The sequence below is a fragment of the Micromys minutus genome (genome assembly GCF_963924665.1).
Source record: "Micromys minutus genome assembly, chromosome: 4".
Classification (NCBI taxonomy): Eukaryota; Metazoa; Chordata; class Mammalia; order Rodentia; family Muridae; genus Micromys; species Micromys minutus.
In genome coordinates this window covers 42045203-42064088 of record NC_137973.1, presented here as the reverse complement: position 1 = coordinate 42064088, position 18886 = coordinate 42045203, and the positions used below count along the sequence as shown (strand labels likewise).

The window sequence follows — 18886 nt, the reverse complement described above, 5'->3', positions numbered from 1 at the left end:
GGGCTGGTTCCTTTAGGGAGGGGTAGAGCAGCTCCGGAACTACTGTCAGACTCATCAGCTGAGTATTGCTATCTCTAGGCAGAGTGTTTTCCCCGACAGTGGCCTGACTGCACAGTCTTGGAGACTGGAATAGAAAACATGCCCGTGACTCTGGGTTACTGGGATATCCGTGGAGTGAGTGAAAGGCTGGGCTGCTAGGTGGGAAGGGCCCAGGGTCAGAACACAAAGAGGGACTACAGTCTTGGTTCCAGGGAGAAGATTCCCACCAGGTTTCCCTTGAGCCCCCCCCCCCCCCCCGCCTGTTTCTGTCAGAATGACTCTCCCCAGTCCATACTCTCTTCTTGCCTTTCTCCCTCTCCTCCACCTCTCTGAAAGGCTTCACTAGAGGAGGTGAAGGATCTCACTAACTGACTTTTGTTACTCGCCATCTCTCGCAGCTGGGTCATGCCATCCGCCTGCTCCTGGAATACACAGAGACAAACTATGAAGAGAAGAGATACGCCATGGGGGATGGTAAGGGCATTCTTCTGGTCACACTCTTCCCTAACTTCTGTCCACTGGTGCCCAGCAGTTTCTATGCAGTTCTCTGTTTCTTAGCTCTGTGGAGCTCCTTCAGATGAACTCAAAGCTTATACCTTCCTTGAGGGTGAAGCTTTGGTTTTCAGTATAGAATCATGGTTGTGGCGTACTGTCCTTCTCTGACTATAACTGGGTAAAGTTTACTCACTGCAGGCCTAGTGCTTTTGTAAGCCTTAGTCATGAAAGGCCTATAGCCATCAGAGTGCTATTCAAGTGTGTGGCTTTGGTTTGAAAGACGTATTGAGTCAGACTGCGTGTTCCCTGCAAAAGGGGTCCTGCCCTTGAATTTTTGGAAGAGTTCCGGGGAAGGAGGCTTAGACCTGGTGATTCCTTTCACATCCTCTTGTTCACCACAGCTCCCGACTTTGACAGAAGCCAGTGGCTCAATGACAAATTCAAGCTGGGCCTGGACTTTCCCAATGTAGGTACAAGAAAGGGGAGGCTTGGGGAAGACGTGGAGTTCTCACCTCATCTTGTCTGGCTGAGGGGTTTGGGGTCATGTCTCTGCTCACCAGCTCCATCCCTGCTGACTGCACAGTGTGTCCAGTGTGTCTGTGACGGGCTGTGTCCCAGCTCTCCATCCAGTGTGCACTGTGCTCATGGTCGGCTTCCCATGGCAGGCACACTGAGTGCCAGGGCCCATGTCTGTCCTCACCCAGGGATGATATGTTGGGATCTCACATCCCATCTGATTATCTCTGTTTGTCTGTCCAGCTGCCCTACTTAATTGACGGGTCACACAAGGTCACCCAGAGCAACGCCATCCTGCGCTACCTTGGCCGCAAGCACAACCTGTGTGAGTGGGGCTGGCTGCAGGGTGGGGGACAGAAGCCATCCCTCTTGGCTTGGCTGGAGCAGGAGGCCGAGAGTGAGTCTGTGCTGTGTGTGCTGCAGGTGGAGAGACGGAGGAGGAGAGGATTCGTGTGGACATTTTGGAGAAACAGGTTATGGACAGTCGCATTCAGATGGGCATGGTCTGCTACAGCCCTAACTTTGTGAGTCCCCACTGTGTGGTATAGACAGGATTTGATGGAGGAGTCACGGAAGGGCCTGTGCTCGTATCTACACCTGTTGTCTTTGGAATTTGAACCCACCCACACTGATTTATCAGGCTCTCCTATCTAGCCAACAGTCCCCCTCCCCGTTTTGTTAACAAGTACAACACACCAATTCCAAGCAGTTTTGAGATATTGTTATGATACCAGTGGTTGCAAGTTTATTTCCTACATAGCAAATTCATATGTTCAGTTCTTTTCCACTTTGGCCTTGACTGCCTTGTTCCACCTTGTCCGGGGTTCACAGATGAAAGGCAGAGGGGAAATGGTCATGGGTATTTATTTACAAATCTACCCAACAGATTTCTCAGAGCTGAGTTCTTAGTAGTAGCAAATCTCAGGGCCTCTCACTGGAACTCATGGTCAGCTAGAGAACCACCACCTCTTTTCATATCCTATGCTGCCCAACTGCCTTCACCCTACTCTGACTGTCCTTGCTCTTTGAAATTGCTTTGTCTCTTCTCCTGAGATTGTTCAATACTTTGCTTTCCTTCTTCTGCTGGACTGCTCCGTCCAGAACCCGCTAGCTACCCTGGAAGGGAGTCGCGACATCAGTTAGACATCAGTCATGACAAATTCAGGGACAGAGTGGCATTCCCATCTAACCTTCTGAGAGATGAAGCCGGCTACCAAACAGGAGTCCGATTATTAAACTGGCGAAGCATTAGATGGCCCCGAGTTAAGAAGGGGCCTGCTCCTTTCCACAGCTAGCGAAGCCAGACTCTCCCAGGGGGCCTATATAAAGGTGGTGACGGCTGTTTGTCTACTTCAGGAGAAACGGAAGCCAGAGTTCTTGAAGGGCCTCCCAGACCAGCTGAAACTCTACTCCGAGTTCCTGGGGAAGCAGCCATGGTTTGCAGGGAACAAGGTAAAGAGGGTAACAGGTGGGGAGGAGGAGCTGCCACTGTTCCCAGGCTTCTGGATTCCACCTCACTGATCCTCACTGACCCTCACTTCCTGCAGATCACCTATGCAGATTTCCTCGTCTATGATGTCCTTGATCAGCACCGAATGTTTGAGCCCAAGTGCCTGGACGCCTTCCCAAACCTGATGGACTTCATGGCCCGCTTTGAGGTGATGCCTCATCCTGCTTCCTCTTGGATATCCTTCCCTTCCCCCTTTCCAGAGGGTTAGACGAAGAATATCAAGGATCTATTGAGCACTGGCTTTCTGTCAGGACCCGTGTTCAGCTTCCTAGATTTGGAGAGTTGATTTATCCTTGCAACACACAGGCAATCTGGCTAGAATTAGTGGTCACACTGTGCAGATGCGGAGGGGAAGCTGCTTGCTCAGCATCCTAGCAGGAGCAGAGGCTGTTCTGGGCTCCTGACTACTTTTGGCTTCTAAAAGCAACATTCATTGTCTCTTCCCAATCTGTGCCAAAAAAGTAAGTCAGGCCTCTGCACAGCTTGGTTTTCCGGCCCAGGACCTGAGGTATGCAGAACATGTGAAGAATTTATTTGCTCCTGCAACTGTCAGGCTGGGAGAAAGGCACACAGATGCACAGGACCAAGACGCACTGGTAATATGAGATGGTTGTGGTCAGTCACATTGCTGCCCTGTGAAGTACTGTGACTCAGGGCCGTTCCTATGACAGACTTCATCTTAAGTTCTTTTGGTGGGTGAACTTTTCCTCCCTCTCTTCCTTCATCTCTCATTGTGTCCCTCTATGAAATGAGGTCATACTTGATTCTTACTGAGGTGCTTTGGAGTTTCCCCCTGTATCAGGCCCAGCAGGACATATAAACATGTCCCTCCATGCTGAGACTGAGTGAAGCTGGTAGCAGGAGGCACAGGAGACCGTGAGGTACATGTCATATCAATGGCTGCTTGGCCCTCACCTCACAATTAACCATGGGCCACACGGAACTCTCTGGTTTGACACCAACAAGATACACTTTTTTTTTCATATTTGTATGTTGGAGGCATCGCTATAGCAACAGATCTCTGCCTGGAGGCCCTTCTCCTTCCTGACTCCTATAAAGGGATACTGTTTAGTTCTCACCACCGTGGTTGTGGTTTTGTGAGTGTGTAAGAGCTGGCCTAGCTGAAGAGAAGTGTTTTGTGGAATGCAGAGGCCCTTGTTCTGAACACAGATGGATGGGGCTTGTTGGGGGCTGGTAGCTCTGGCTCTCTATTGATCTTTAGAAATGACCTGCACTCTTGGGTGAGGTGTCCTGTATCACACTCCCCTGCATCAGGGACAGAGATGAGGTTGGTTGGGGCTCAGTAGGATTGTGCCCAGGGCTCAAGAGGAGAAGTGTTAGCTTCAGGTGAACAAGCTGGAGCTGACACGCTTGCTTCGCAGTCTCTTCAGCCTAATCTGCTTGCACTCTCGGTTTGCTGAATCACGGGGTAGCACCCAGACTCTGTTCCAAGCCACTCAACACTTTTGGTTTTCTGGATCCTTGCTCCTTTTAATTACAGGCATGCCACTGCAGCCAGGAGTGACAGTGCCCCCTATGGGAGGCAGGAGGTAGTGCACAGAGAGCAGAGTGGCAGCCACAGTGCTGGGCTGACCCTCTTAGTCATGGGAGAATGAGGCAGTTTCTTAGCCTCTGCTACCTCAGCATCCCTGTGGATTGGGGCGATGATGGGGCTGATTTTGCAGGGTGGTTTGGTGGGTTTTCTCCTGCAGGATTTTAAAGTCTCTTGGATATTCCTGGAGTGGAGTGGGTTTGCAGAACTGAGGTCCTGGTTTCTCCTTCTCACCTGCAGGGCCTGAAGAAGATCTCTGCCTATATGAAGACCAGTCGCTTCCTTCCAAGTCCTGTGTACTTAAAACAGGCCACGTGGGGCAACAAGTAGGACCTGTCAGTGTACCTGTGGCCCTGGACACTGGCTGGGCCACAGCTAGCTTCCAGTAATTTCTCTACATCAGTCTTTTCATTAACTTCCCCTTTACAAGAACCCCGTGTCTTCCCCTTTCACTCATGCTTCCAAATGTCAGCTCCCTGTCCTCAGCAAAGTCCTTTCTTCCCTGGTTCCTTTCTGTCACTTTTCTAACCAGACAATCTTTCACTGTGCATTTAGCAGCTTAGCCCAAAGATCCATAGCCCCTGGTATGCAGCCTTGGTTTCCAGAGTGGGATGGCCCAGCCTTGCTTGATCTCTAGTAAAGTATTATCCACACTTGCTCTGTGTCCCGTTTTATTGCCTATACTTCTCAGGAGTGACTACATTGATGTGACTGGCTGGTCTTTGTTCTGTGATTCACAAGGATGACCAGGTGATAGGAACATGTGGGGGAGAGGGGCGTTCAGGTAGGCAGGATGTCTGATCATGCACAAGGGCTGAAAATGTGGCTGATCTATTAAGAGCACTTCCTTTCTTGTCTAAGGCCTGGATTTGGTTCCTACCACCCACATGGTGGTTCACAATGAGCCTGTAATTTCAGCTCCAGGGAATCTGATGCGCTCTACTGCCTGCTCGAGCTTTTACGTACACATGGTGCACATGAGCATTCACAAGCATACATACATACATACATACACCATACATACATCTTTCTGAGAAGAGAGGTCCTGATGTGCCCTGAAGAGGGTGCACCTTCAATGCCAGAGTTCCTCAGTTATTGTCCTGCAGTAAGATAATCCTGCAGTGTGGTCATCCTGCAGTGTGCATGCAATTGGCCGTGCATCCTCCATTAGCCATGCTCACTCGTGAGTCTTGCTTCAGAGAGGTGCTAGGCTGATGGGCAGAGGGTGAACAGCCTTCAGACTCTGCATCTACCCTCACCTGGAAGTCATCTCTCTTTCCAAGATGTTTTGCTATAAACATTTCCTATTGTTGGTGATTGTGTTGTGGGAATCTTCAAAAAACTCAACCATCAGCTCATCGAGGTAGGATCCCGACCTTGCCGATACATATGGCAGTGTCTGGCATGCTAAAGTTTGGGAAATTGTGAACATCTGCTTCCAGAGATGCTTGTGCCTGTGTTTGGCATGAGAATTCTGAAAATAGCTATAGTTCCTGAGAAAACATCGGATGGAGCACAGGAGGTTTTCTACATGGAGGTGTTGCAGTCTGACCCAGAAGCCTTCTCTTACCTAAGCACTTCAGAGGTGCAGAGGGGCAGGGCCATTTCTCTAGGCCCCAGAGCAGCAGTGTGTGATTAGAGGTGCTGTCAAGTCAACCACAAAGGAGACAGACTCATTGAAGAAGCATCCAGTGAGCAGGATCTTTGATGGCAGCCAGATCACAGATTCTGGCCTTTGTTAACCACTTGCTGGGACCTACCTGTAACTCGGAACATGTTGGGAGATGGCCCTGCTGCCTTGTCCTTATGCCAAGTTCCAGTTGCTGCCTGTTACAGCAGTTAAGAAATAAGCACTCATAGGCAGATGTGAAGGACACTGTGGACTAGGTGATTAATTAAAAGGTAAAGCTTATAAGAGTTCATTGGAAAGAAATGTTTATTAACCTGTAAGATTAAAATCCTTTATGCTGACATTTATTAAACACCAACTTAAACATAGGTGCAACAAAAACATCAGGAAAAAGATTAATAGAAGTATATAGCAGTTAAGTAGACAGAAATATTAAACCACTCTAATATTACTATCATTCTATATCAGAAGCTAGAAAATACTTTCCAATGCTTTCCTTTTTTTTTAAACTTTCAATATACTTTTATTTTACTGGACACTTAGGGTTTGGAGCTAAGATGTTTTCCAAAGCTCTAGGGTTGGAAGATTAATTTCCAATGCAGTAATGTTTAGAAGTGAGACTTTTTGCTCTGCTTAAAAATCAAATGCTTAATGATAGAACAGGACTCATCCCATGTGCTGAATATTTCCAAATCTCTTGCTCTCTCCCTGGCACTTTGAATCATACCATCTAGGATCTCCTCCCTTCTCTGCCTCTCCTGGTGCTGGGGACTGAACACAGGGCCTGGCACATGCTAGGCAAGCACTCCATCACTGAGGTTCACCTCGGGCCTTAACTCTTTCCTTAAGTCCAAGCTTCAGTGTGTATTCTAGGCTGGTCTTGAATCTGTGGTCCATTCTCACTCAGCCACACTGTAGCTGGGTTACAAACACACAAGGCCATGATATACCTGACTCTCCCTCTCTTATTTGGAAAGATGAGTTCTTTAATTTTCAATAACTGATTAGTATTAAACCAGGGAGTTAGAGCTTACACAGAGCCATGGTCAACAGTGTCCCCGTTCTTCTTTGTGTCCTTGTTCTTCTTCACACTACAACCACAGACTTAGTGCTCACTGGCTTTTGGTTGAGATGAGATGGTGAAGCCTAGTTTCTTAGGTCACCACATCCTTCAATTGCCCAACAAGAGAAAGGCAGCATTAGCTTAAGAGGAACGCATTTAATTCCCTGGCAGTGGGGGACTCAGTGATTTAATTTCACCTCAGTAAATACCGACTATAGGGAAGATATCAAACAAAAGTTGATTTTTAAAACCACATTTACCAGCTCACACATAAATATTTTGAGAACAAATATATCTATCTCCCCCGATTCCTCAACATAATTTGTCATATGTTTTAGTAAATAGACTTATAATAAATATCTAAGAGAAGAATGAATTTTAAAAACATGAAAAAGGTGAACAGCCAGATGTGACACCAACAGCTACATTTTTAAAAAAGCTGAGCCACTGATTTGCAACTGTTACTAAAACCAATTCTGCCCATAAAAAAAACGAGATTCCTAATTTGATCGTGATTTGTTTGGATAACAGCTGAACTTTTACATTAAAGAAAGCCTCAACTAAGAGACAAATAAAACATTCAGACTTGAGCTTAAACTTTAAAAATTCTACCAGCGTTAACAAAGAAACAATGACGTCACATTAATTTGCATTAGTACCATGGTCCAAAACACATTTTCCATTACACTTCTATTCTGGCTGCTGCACAGCAGGGCCTTCTAGTGGGAGTTAGCATACGGTCTGTTCCTGATGAAGATAACGCTGGACAGATGTTGCCTGATGTCTGGGTAATGCTGAATGTGACAAACAGTAAGACACATTAAGATATTTCTCTTCTTCTTGAACTGTCAGGTCAGCTATGAAGCGGTGCAGCCTGTGGTACAGTAGGATGTCCACCAGGGTGATGTTATGTCCTGAAAGGTAAACTTTCTCTTCAAGATAGGAATTGAGATCCTTCAGCAGAGTCTAGAGTGACCCTGAACTATAACCACTACTCCAGCAAGTGCTCCTTATTGGCCTGTTTGACTAGATGAGCTGTGATGGTACTCAATCCCAATAGTCTTGGACCATTGTTTGTTTGTAGTATTGGAATCTGTCACTTGCCCTGAGCACTGTCCTTATTCCCTGGCTTCAGTTTCAGACTCTTCTCCAGCAACCACCAACATCTTCTGGCTTAGCTCCAAGCCCAATGCTTTTCAATAGTTTCTAGCTGTGTGAGCATATGTGTGTGTGCATGCATGTGTGTGTGTGTGTGTGTGTGTGTGTGTGTGTGTGTGTGTGTGTATGCATGTGTGTACCTGTGTTTGCCTGTATGTGGAAGTCAGTGGTTGCTATCAGGTATCTTCCCCAAGCTCTTTATCCCTTACTGTTTGAGACAAGATCTCTCACTGAGCCAGGCTCTCATTGGTTTGGCTAAGTTGTCTATACAGCAAGTCCAAAGAATTTTAATCTCCCCAGCTCGTGGATTATAAAATCATTTTACAACACTTGGTTTGATTTGTGCAAAGGACTAAACTCATGTCTTTGTGTTTGCATGGCACACACGTACATAATAGACTGACTTACATCCCCATCCTTTCCTGGTTCTTTTCAGTATCTCTGTCTGTCAAACTCTCTATAATGAATCCGGCCAGCTATGTTCTATAGAACATACCTATACACACAGGTTACTGCAGCAAAGAGAAGATTAAATAACTCAGACCTGGGCAAGGACTTGAATAGACATTTTTTTCCCTAGAAATGTACAATTGTCGATAAGCACATAAAAGTTGCTCAATCTCACTGACTGCTGGCCTCACACATATCCGATTACCCACTGTCAAGTAGCAGACAATGGCTGACTCCATTATATGGAGTGACTGAAAGACCTTGTCTTGTCGGTAGTAATATAAAATGCTACAACTGCTGTGAAAAGTAGACTGTGAGAAATCAGTTCAGATGGAGGAGGAGGAGAAGAAGAAGAACAACAATATGACATATCAGTTCCTTTTCTGGGTATATACTTGAAGTAATTTGAAGTTCATGAAAGCACACACACATATACATATATGCTATATGTGTATTCGTGTGTGTGTGTGTGTGTGTGTGTGTGTAGCCCCATGTGCTTTGGCAGAATATTGTGATTGTCAGGGGTATGACAGAGACTGATTTCACATCTTAATGGCTGAGAGGCAGAGAATGTGACATGAAGGGGCCACAGACTATACAAGGACCTTCCCCAGTTTATCTTCTCTCGTGGGGAGATTCCAGGGGATTGGGTGACTTTAGGGAGTCTTCTAGGCTCTCAGCCTTTTCTACCCGTGGTTTCTCCACTCACTAGGGTGTTTCTTCTTTGTTGGGTTTTAGGGTTTGAGAGGAGAAGGGGTCTCAAGAGAGAATTATTGAGTCAAATTACCCTTCAGGTAAGGGAAGAAGCAGTGGGGTCTGAAGTTCTACGGTTGTTCTTTAAGGTTCCCCATGAGAACAATTGGGAGGGAGAAAGATGTGCTAGGAGGAAGTGGGTTCAAGGTCAGCTGACACCTCCCAACCAAACTAAAAGAGATTGTGTGGTTTTGTATTTCTTTTTAAAAGTCTCAAGGACATTTCTGAATAAGGGATTTTGGAAGAACAGAGGGCATAGTTAATTTGTGATAGGAAAGAGTTACTTGCAGTCCTCTGTTTAGGACTATGCTATCTGGAAGGGTCCTTGAGGGAGGGAAAAACAAGCTCCCTACCCATGTGCTCTGCCTGACACTCCTCTCCTTAGATGGGGCTATAATTCAGGTAAGGAAAGGAAAGAAAGAGAGAGAAGAAGCTAAAACCAAGGCCGGAGGTGAGGCAGAGGTTGTCGAGGTACAGTTTGCTATGGCGCTCACAAGATCATTCAAAATGGTGTCATCTTGTGGTACAGTATACCAAGAACAGTATGCGTGATTGGGCTGATGGCAGGTTGTGGGAGACTGTGGCCGAACTCTAGGTTTATCTGAGGTAAAGAACTAAATTGTGTTATTATTGTGTGGACTGTACATGTGTGCGCTTAAGCTGAAATAGTAAAACAGTTGTCTCACACCTGAGATTCTGAGAATTCACTAGTTTCTCAGTCCATGGTTTATGGTACAGTGCTGGAAGTGTTGACATGCTGGTTCTGACATCAGTTAAGAAATGGGCACAGAAGCATGGGGGAACCTCTGCATTCCAGTCACGAGAGGACTGCTTTTCTTCTCAAATGGATGTTTTCTCTCTGAATCTCTTTCCACAATTTGTTCCTAAATATGGAACTGAAAGAAAAAATACCTATAACCATTAATCATTTTATTCCAGGATGAGGTGCTCACAGCCTACATCCTTGGATCAAATGAATTGTAAGAACATTTCAACAAGGCAGGCAGATGGAGTTACCTGTCCCATTGGACAAAGAAAGAAGCCAACCATAGAGATTCAGTCACTTGCTCAAGAACCTGGTACTAGTGATGGCTGTGCAGGACTGTCTGTTGGTCTCTGAATTCTGAGGCTAGCAGGCAGTGAATGTTTCTTTTTTGAACCAAGGAAAGGTCTCAGGTTATTGCATGGACTGTGTTTCCCACTCCACAGATGGTATTCATGTTCCCTCCACAGAATACCTTAATGACTTAAGTCCCCCATGGGAGTAACAGAGACCCAAGGGATATAGTTGGTGCTAGATTTGCATAGACACGTAGGAGACCCACTTGGAAGAATTTGTGTGCACGCCCACACACACACATGCACACATATATGTGGAGGGCTTGGCAAGCTGTCAGGGATTCTCTACCACTTTTTACCTTAGGGTCTCTTCTTGAATCTGATAGCTCAGCTCATGTTTCAGATGGATTTTTAGCCAGCAAGCTCCAGCCATGCTCCTATCTCCACTCCTCAAAATGCTGTGGTTCCATGTGGACTGAACCTATGCTTAACTTGCTACATGGACATCAGGATTAGAACTCAGGACCTCATGGTTCTGTAGCGATCACTCTTAACCCCTGAACCATCTCTCTGGCCCCCCTAGTCGGAAGACTGGAAGTTGTCTTGGTCACTTGCTTCATCTGCCATACCAGCTTTCACCATTGCCTCTAAGGGTTGCCTGGTGACCGTAATGCAGCCTGGTTCCCAGGGAGCCTAATGGACTAAGAAGGACAGCTAACCCAAGCAGCCTTCACAGGGTCTCTAGAACATGAAGGGTACCTTTTGTGGCTGGAACCTTGTCCACTTCACAATGTCACTGAGATTCACAAGTTAATAAAATTTGGTCTCAAAAATATCAGTGTGCAATGATATCTCAAGTTAGGGCAGGTTTTCCCACCCTCAGCTACATTTTATATAACCAACTAAAGCCAACATAAACATCAAATGTGTTTAAAAGACTCAAGATAGGTGTGAGTTGGTACATCCTAAAGAAGAGATAGGTGTGGCGCTCCATGCCCGTACTCTCAGTCGAGCTGAGACAGGCGAACTGAGCTAATCCATGACCAGCCTGGGTTACACTGAGTGCCATGGCCAGCCTGGGTTACACTGAGTGCCATGGCCAGCCTGGGTTACACTGAGTGCCAAGGCCAGCCTGGGTTACACTGAGTGCCAAGGCCAGCCTCTGAAGCCATCTCAAAGAAGAAAAGATACAGAAGAAACACAGGACAAAGAGCACTGTTCCTCGGGAATTGAGGACAAGGCTTTCAAAGCCGTTTGAAGAGAAACACGTTCCCTCAATTGTCAGAAATCACGGGCCCATGTGACTGCCAGGCTGGGAGTCGGCACAGCAGAGATGGTTATCAGTCACAGTTCCTCCAGGGTCTTACGCACCCCCAGGATGGTGGTAGTGGAAAAGAAAAGAAAATGCGTCTTGGTTATAAGCTTTTGTTCTTATGCTGGGAAGAGTCAAAGGAAGGGGGCTGGGGGAAGACAAGGAGACAGAAAGTCAGGCTAGGGAAGACAGGGGTCAGGAGAGGCACCTGAGCAAGGAAGCAGCTGCGGTATACAGGCGATAAGCTTTTGCCTTTTTGGATTTTTTTCAAAGATTAATATTATATCAGAATAAAAACAGAAAAAGGAACCCAGATAATTTACCATGTGATCCAGGATACACACACACACACACACACACACACACACACACACACACACACACACACACCTAACCGAAATAAGTTTTATCAGAAAAATTTGTTTCGCAAGCACGAATATATTTGCACTGTCATGTTTCCGGTTCTTCACTTTTCAAGTATTCACAGAGTAAGAGATGGTTTTGCCCTTAGGACACGTTTGTCAAGGCTCTAGGCCTTCTGAACTGTCATCACTAGGGAATGCTGCTGACGTCTAGACTAGAGGATATGAAACAGCAGCCCTATAGCGAAGAAGCCCAGCAGAGCTGCTGATAAAAAGCTAGCAAATACAGCCCCGCCTCTCTTGCCTTTGGCACCCAGCCAAGCCACCACCATAACAACGTCTGAGCTCCAGCAGCCTAGGCTCTCGGGAGTTTCTGCTGGGCGGGCCTGGCCTTGCTCCTGGACTCAGTATTGGCCAGAACTAGGGGTGGGGAAGGGCGGTCTGAAGATCTGACAAAGTGAAGCCAGATCGGTCCTCCTTGCAGCTCACGGAACAGTCAAGGCTAGATTAGCACCGAGCCTGTCCATTCAGACCGCAGCACCATGCCCATGACACTGGGTTACTGGGACATCCGTGGGGTGAGTGAGGGGTCTGAATGCAGGGTAGGACTTGGAGGAGGGGCAAGCATACAGGTAGTCAATGGAGGCATTCTCTTGCAGGTGTGTGTGTGTGTGTGTGTGTGTGTTACAGTCCATCTGTGGACATAGTGAAACTAGGTCAGAGAATGGGGACTCATCTAAGGGGATAACAAATCTCACCATCTCTTTTGTCTTGTACAGCTGGCCCATGCCATTCGCCTGCTCCTGGAATACACAGACTCAAGCTATGAGGAGAAGAGATACACCATGGGGGACGGTGACTTCCTAGTCAGATCCCTGCCCAGCTCCTGCCCATTGTTGCCCAGCAACCCATACCCAGCTCTCCAACCCCATCACTCAGCTCTGCCTTTTTTTTTTTTTTTGTTAGACTTATAATATGCCTCTTCCAAAACCCTTGACGGTGTGGCTTGATTTACCAATGAAAGATGTTAAGCAAAGATTTGATAATCATCTGTGTTTATAACTGGGCTCCATTCCTCTAGCCATTGGCTAAATCTTTTGTAAGCTTTAGTGATGAAGGAGCTCACAGCCCTTATAAACATCTTCATCTTTGAAAGCCTGCAGTGTGACTTCGTGAGTCAGCTTGCAGGTGTACTGCCTCAGAAAGTCTTGGCTCAGACTCCTTGGGGAAGTCTTGGAAAAGGGATTTGAACACATGTGTCCTGTGATTTCATATTACCTTGTTCACCACAGCTCCTGACTATGACCAAAGCCAGTGGCTGAACGAGAAGTTCAAGCTGGGCCTGAATTTTCCCAATGTAGGTACCGGGGAGGAAAGGTGTGGAGATGGTGGTGGTGTCCCTATTTACACAGATGAGGAGGTCTGGATTAGGCCTCTGGCTTTCATCTGCCAATTCCTGATCGTCCACAACATCTTTCTGTGATGGGCTCTCCCAGCTCTCCCATGCAGTGAGCAGCGTCTTTATAGGTTTTTCCATGGCAGGCACACTGAGTGCCAGGCCCCATGTCTGTCCTCACCAGGGATGGGATATTGGGATTTCACATCCCATCTGACTGTCCCTGCTTGTCTGTCCAGCTGCCCTACTTAATTGATGGGTCACACAAGATCACCCAGAGCAACGCCATCATGCGATATCTTGGCCGGAAGCACAACCTGTGTGAGCGGGGCTGGCTGCAGGGTGGGGGACAGTGTCCACCCGCTGGGCTTGGCCAGGGTGGCATGTTGAGAGTGAGTCTGTGCTGTGTTTTTCACAGGCGGGGAGACAGAAGAGGAGAGGATTCGTGTGGACATTCTGGAGAATCAGCTTATGGACAACCGCATGGTGCTGGCGAGACTTTGCTATAACGCTGACTTTGTGAGTACTTACTCGGAGCTGATGAGGTGGGGGACCGGAACTTGTACTCCTGCCTTCTCATCTGGTCTGTGTGTTTAGCATGGACTTATTAGTGCTGCTCACCTACAGATGACATTCTGAACTGCCAGCAGAGTAATGGTGGCACTGTGGAGGCCAAAACAGAAGGACTAAGGTTAAGGCCTTCCTGGGTACACTGTCTCTAAGTCATAAAACCAAACGCCGCCCCCTCACACACAGCCAACAGAGTGACCCTCAAACCTCAGAGTTTTGTAAAATGACACTTACATGAACCTCAGTAACCAGAGCCAACACTCCACAGTCCAGACTCAGTAGCTGGGTAGTAAAGACTGTGTTTAGAATCTCTCAGCTCTGATGATCCATCTCTGTGCTGGGTTATGTCTTTCATTTGGCTTAAATCATCACTGCCTCTGAAGAACACATTCCAACAATAAGAAAAAGTGGGGTAACCTGGAAATGGATGGGAGCCATCACTCCCCCCAACAAGATCCCAAGAGCCATGTCTGGGATGCCCATAGTGATAAGTACATGTTCTACCATTCTCCTTCCTGTCACTTTACTGTGTAGAACATTCCACTTCTTTTCCAGAGTGCTTTAGTTATTTGCTTCTTTGACTCACATAGCATCTGAATGCAAGAGCCTACTCACACAGTCCTGAGTGTGACCCACAAGAATTGTTGTGAGCACCTGAGGTGAGTCTCAGGGACAGCTTGTCCCTGTTGACGTCTCATCACCTCTGATATTGATCCTGTAGGAATGTAATCAATAGATATAATAAATTAATAATAGTGACATAACAAATCAAAGTAGTACTAACCCAGTCCCAGTCTCAGGAAGGTGGCTGCATCTCTGCCCAGAATCTTGTGTGTGACTGAGGGTGGTCACAGTGTTTTCTGCTCTAGGAGAAGCTGAAGTCAGGGTACCTGGAGCAACTGCCTGGGATGATGAGGCTCTACTCTGAGTTCCTGGGCAAGCGGCCGTGGTTTGCAGGGGACAAGGTAAAGAAGAGGGAGTGGGGAGGAGGAGCCGCCATCCTTCCCAGGTTACCAGATTCAAGCACACTCATCCTCGGCTTCCTACAGATCACCTTTGTGGATTTCATTGCTTACGACGTGCTTGAGAGAAACCAAGTGTTTGAGCCCAAGTGCCTGGATGCATTCCCAAACCTGAAGGACTTCATAGCACGCTTTGAGGTGACAGACACTCTAAATCTCCATCCTTCTTTGAGGTCCTCCCTTCCCTACTTTGCTTGAACTGAGCTTAAAATCAGCAAAACCAGTAGCCTTTATTGAGCGCTTGCTTTCTGGCTCAGCATACTTTATCTATTGGGTAAAATTTATCATCACAACCAACTTGCAGGGCATATTAAATTATGAGTCCCATTGGACAGATAAGGAAACAGACTATAGAGACTAAGTCACGTACTAGCAGAGGTTGGGCCCAGATCCCCGTGGGAGTAGATATTTCCTGTTTTGTGTCAAAAGGAAGTGCCCCAGGTCTTTGTGCTGTCTGGGTTACTCAGTCTAGGATGCTGTGGAAAAGGCAGAACATGACAGGAGTGTGTAGGCCACAGGTGTTCAGAGAGGGAGCCATGGTGGGATTTGTGTGAAATAGCCATGTGCAGACAATACTCACACTTGTTCTTTAGAAAGCCTCACTCAGGTTTATCCCCATCTGAGCACATGCCAAATCCCAGGGATATTTTTAGTGCTGTATTTGTGAGTGTGTGTGGGCCCTATTCAGGGTTTTATCTTCCTTTTCTTTTCCCCATGTCTTCATGAAGTCATTTCTACAATGTATTGATAGACTTATTTTGACTCCTATTCACTGACCTCTTCCTCTATATGAGGCTCAGTGTCAGGACCATTGAGACAAAGAGCTCCATTCAAAGACAAATATATCAGAGAACAGGAGCCTAACAGCATATATCACCTGGATGCTGGGAATCACAGCTTGGCCCTCAGTGCATAGATAGTTATGGGTCCCCCAGAGTCTACTTAACACCCACAGAATATTCTTTCAGAGATTTGGGGCCTGCAGGTATTAGAACAACAGGCTTGTAGTCTGGAACCTTGTTCCTATATCAAATGATACTTTTTTTTCCAGCTAGTTTCACAATCTCTGGGCCTGGTCCTCACCCAGTGGCCTTGAAAGTGTACCAGAGCTGGTGTGGCCATGACAGGAGAGAATGGAAGAGCTGAGGGCTACAATCCAAGGCCTGCTGTGCCTGGTTCCTTGATTAGTCAGCTCTAGGTCTCTGAACACTGTAGAAATGATCTGAGCAGGCTGTCTTGGTAACATGGAACAAACACTCCTAGTGTCTCTTTGCATGGCTTTCTATAGCAGGGCTGGATATGAGGTAGCTTTGGGACTCAGTGAGATTGGCCTGAGGCTCCACATAGAGCAGGCTGGACCTTTACTTTCAGAAGAACAATTAGAGCTGGCTCAGCATCCCCAAGCTAGTCCTCCTCCCCTTGTGCATTTGATCCAGGGTTTGCTGGGTCACTGGCTCAGGTCTGGGCTCTCTGTCCTGGTACACTGGCCTGTTGTGGACATCCTTGTACTGTTACAGGAGGTTTCTGTGTAAACCAGCAAGGGGGATGTTTCCTGTGAGAAAGGGTCACATCTGTGAAGGCAAGGGCGACAGGTTCTCCTGTGGGAAGACAGAAGGGGACTGGGCAGAGAGGGCACCGGATGGGAGCTGTACAGCCAGCTTGATTTAGGTCCTGTTCCATGAACTAGCTGTGTGAACAGGAGAAAGCCGCATAATCTCTAGAGACCTCAACCTCTCTGCTGACATGTAGGCTGGGGAGACTCATCTTGGAGGATGAGCATAGGCCACAATTTATAACAGACACAATCCCGATGCACAGGCATCTTTTTATAGGCAACTGAGGACTTCCCTTTCTATAACTCCAATACTAAGAGCCTACAGGGAAAGCTGTTTCTGGAGTGGGACAGCTTCAACCCAGTGAGGCCCCTGACATAACCTCCTGATCTGTTCTCACTCACAGAGCCTGAAGAAGATCTCTGACTACATGAAGAGCAGTCGCTTCCTCCCAAGACCTGTGTTCACAAAGATGGCCATTTGGGGCAGCAAATAGGACCTTGATAGGGATAAGGATACCAGATCTCCTGGGTTTGCCAGGAGCCCTGGGGAGCAGGCAGGATTCTTGCAGTCACAGAGCCACCTTTTCTTTCTTCCATCCCAGATCCCAAGCCTCACCAGATCTCTATTTTGGTCATCTAATCCCTGCCCAACATAGACTCTTAAAAGCCCTAGAAACTCCTTTCCTTTAGCAAAATAGCCTACTAATGCTAAAGTGCGCCCCCTCCAAAGACTCATGTGATTGGATATTTGATTCCCAACTCATGGTTATTTTGGGCAGCTGCGGGGTCTGCAGCAGGTGGGGTCTATCTGGAGAGAGTATATTGCTAGGAGCTTTGATCACTACAGCCAAGCCCCTCTATTGCTTGTTCTGTTTCCTGAGACAAGCTATGAGCAAGGTATGCTGCGTCCCCAGCACTTGTCACTGCATCTGTGACCCGTTCCTACCACTCTTTCTCCCTGCCACTGTGAGCTGTACCTTCTGAACCATGAACCAGAATAAATCATTCTCTCCTTAAGTTGTTTTCCTTTGGTCACACCAACAGACAGATGATGAGAAACCTGATTCCAATGGATTCAAAACCCTTTGTAGATGATCTTCAGTAGAAGATCTGTTGCGTTGGTCCTTCTGAAGTTCTAGGTCCAAAGCCAGAGAGGAGACCTGCCGTGTGCTACTTCCCATCCTTTTATGTATGTTGTACTTTGTCTATGCAAACGGCTCCTTCACCAGTTCGGCATTTGCATCTGCATTTCGTGCTCCTGAAGCAGTTTAAAACCACACTGAAGAGCAAGCTCTAGGAGAGTCAGTATCTCAGTGATTCCCAGCCATAGTTCCAGAAAGAGCTGGTTTATGGGTAGGCATTCTGGTCCAGGTTCGGTTGGTAGAACACGGCTACGCAACAAAGACCTCTTATCCAAAAACAATATAACCAGAAAGATACCTTACAAAATGAATCAAGGCTTAAACAGGCATTTCCTAAGAGTCAATATCCAAGTAGCCAATTAGCCTGTAAAATGACAGCAAGCACCTTTAACTATCAGTTATTGTAAACACTGTAATATCCTAACATAAGCCAACCAGAATGACTAAGATCCAGCAGGCTGACAGTAGCTGGTAATTTATAAAGTAATGGAACTTGTGTAATGGTGTGAGCATTGACAGTATCAACTAGTGTTGAACAAGTAGTGATATCGTACATAGGACTGTCTCCCTATCAGGATGAATGCTTTTGACTTCTAAAAGCCATGAAAGACTTGAGCAAGAACATGGGAAACTGTTCAGTTTTCAATTTCATCAGCAGAAAATGAATAAATAAAGTATAGTTTCTTAATCTAAAGCCACCATCATGTAATGAAATAGTTTATTGTAAGTTAAGATAAATGTAGTGATGTTCTACACCACAGCATGTAGACATAATGTTGACTAATGTTGACAATGACATAATGTTGGTTTAGATATGTGGAGAGTGCCTTCTTTATCACTGTCTATGAATGGGAAGTGTGATTGGGCCAAATGCATGTTGACTTTGGCAGGGCCACTTACTGACAGGAGCCTGTGCAATGGTGAGACCGTTCCTTATCTAGATCTAGATGGTAATTACACAAAGAACACAGATATGAAAGTCACATAGATATACGATTAAGAGGTACACATTTATTGCTTGTGGGTCTCACCTATCAGTGGAAAATGTGCATTATTACATAACCTTACTGTTCACATTTATTGTATGCTTCTACCTATAGATGCTAATGACAAAATGGCATGTATTTTAGTTTCTTCTTGTTCACTGGTGTTTTAAGTGTTTAACATCTAGAAAATGCCCTGAACATAGTAGGGATTTGATAAATGTCTATTTTTAGCGATATTACTTCAGATTCTCTTGGCTTTAAATAATGTGGACTTTAATCAGGTAAGTCTTATGTACACTTATGTTCCTGGGATCAG

General features: G+C 46.4%; 2 protein-coding genes and 1 pseudogene across 8 annotated transcripts in view; 2 read left to right on the top strand and 1 right to left on the bottom strand.

Moving 5' to 3' along the window:
• LOC308420466 (glutathione S-transferase Mu 3) overlaps positions 1 to 4442 on the top strand; it is a gene marked incomplete at both ends in the record, with an annotated part of 70801 nt that extends 66359 nt beyond the window's left edge. For 2 of the 6 annotated variants that reach the window (XM_080916487.1, XM_080916492.1), the window contains 7 exons: positions 438 to 513; positions 936 to 1000; positions 1294 to 1375; positions 1474 to 1574; positions 2407 to 2502; positions 2598 to 2708; positions 4353 to 4442. In XM_080916487.1, the coding sequence (XP_080772613.1) occupies positions 438 to 513; positions 936 to 1000; positions 1294 to 1375; positions 1474 to 1574; positions 2407 to 2502; positions 2598 to 2708; positions 4353 to 4442 (621 nt within the window). Of the gene's footprint in view, positions 1 to 138; positions 175 to 437; positions 514 to 935; positions 1001 to 1293; positions 1376 to 1473; positions 1575 to 2364; positions 2503 to 2597; positions 2709 to 4352 lie in introns of those variants that run through there. The other 4 variants (XM_080916490.1, XM_080916488.1, XM_080916491.1 and 1 more) reach the window with 4 other exon arrangements.
• Positions 4443 to 7524: 3082 nt separating this feature from the next.
• LOC308420080 (eukaryotic translation elongation factor 1 epsilon-1-like) lies at positions 7525 to 10867 on the bottom strand (annotated as a pseudogene). The gene is made up of 2 exons: positions 10855 to 10867; positions 7525 to 7978 (listed from the first exon to the last, which is right to left on the bottom strand). The product of its transcript is annotated as a eukaryotic translation elongation factor 1 epsilon-1-like (transcript).
• Positions 10868 to 12338: 1471 nt separating this feature from the next.
• On the top strand, positions 12339 to 18085 carry LOC308419876 (glutathione S-transferase Mu 7). Its single transcript, XM_080915743.1, has 8 exons — positions 12339 to 12477; positions 12679 to 12754; positions 13192 to 13256; positions 13535 to 13616; positions 13714 to 13814; positions 14735 to 14830; positions 14915 to 15025; positions 16847 to 18085. The coding sequence occupies exons 1-8, from the start codon at positions 12442 to 12444 to the stop codon at positions 16934 to 16936; spliced, it is 657 nt and encodes a 218-aa protein (XP_080771869.1). The 5' UTR covers positions 12339 to 12441; the 3' UTR covers positions 16937 to 18085.
• Positions 18086 to 18886: the final 801 nt, after the last annotated feature.

Excerpts from the sequence above, each read along its gene's own strand:
- LOC308419876 (XM_080915743.1), top strand. The coding sequence starts at position 12,442 with ATGCCCATGACACTGGGTTACTGGGACATCCGTGGG. Across the intron at positions 12,478-12,678 it reads GTTACTGGGACATCCGTGGG|CTGGCCCATGCCATTCGCCT; the intron begins GTGAGTGAGGGG and ends TGTCTTGTACAG. Across the intron at positions 14,831-14,914 it reads CGTGGTTTGCAGGGGACAAG|ATCACCTTTGTGGATTTCAT; the intron begins GTAAAGAAGAGG and ends GGCTTCCTACAG.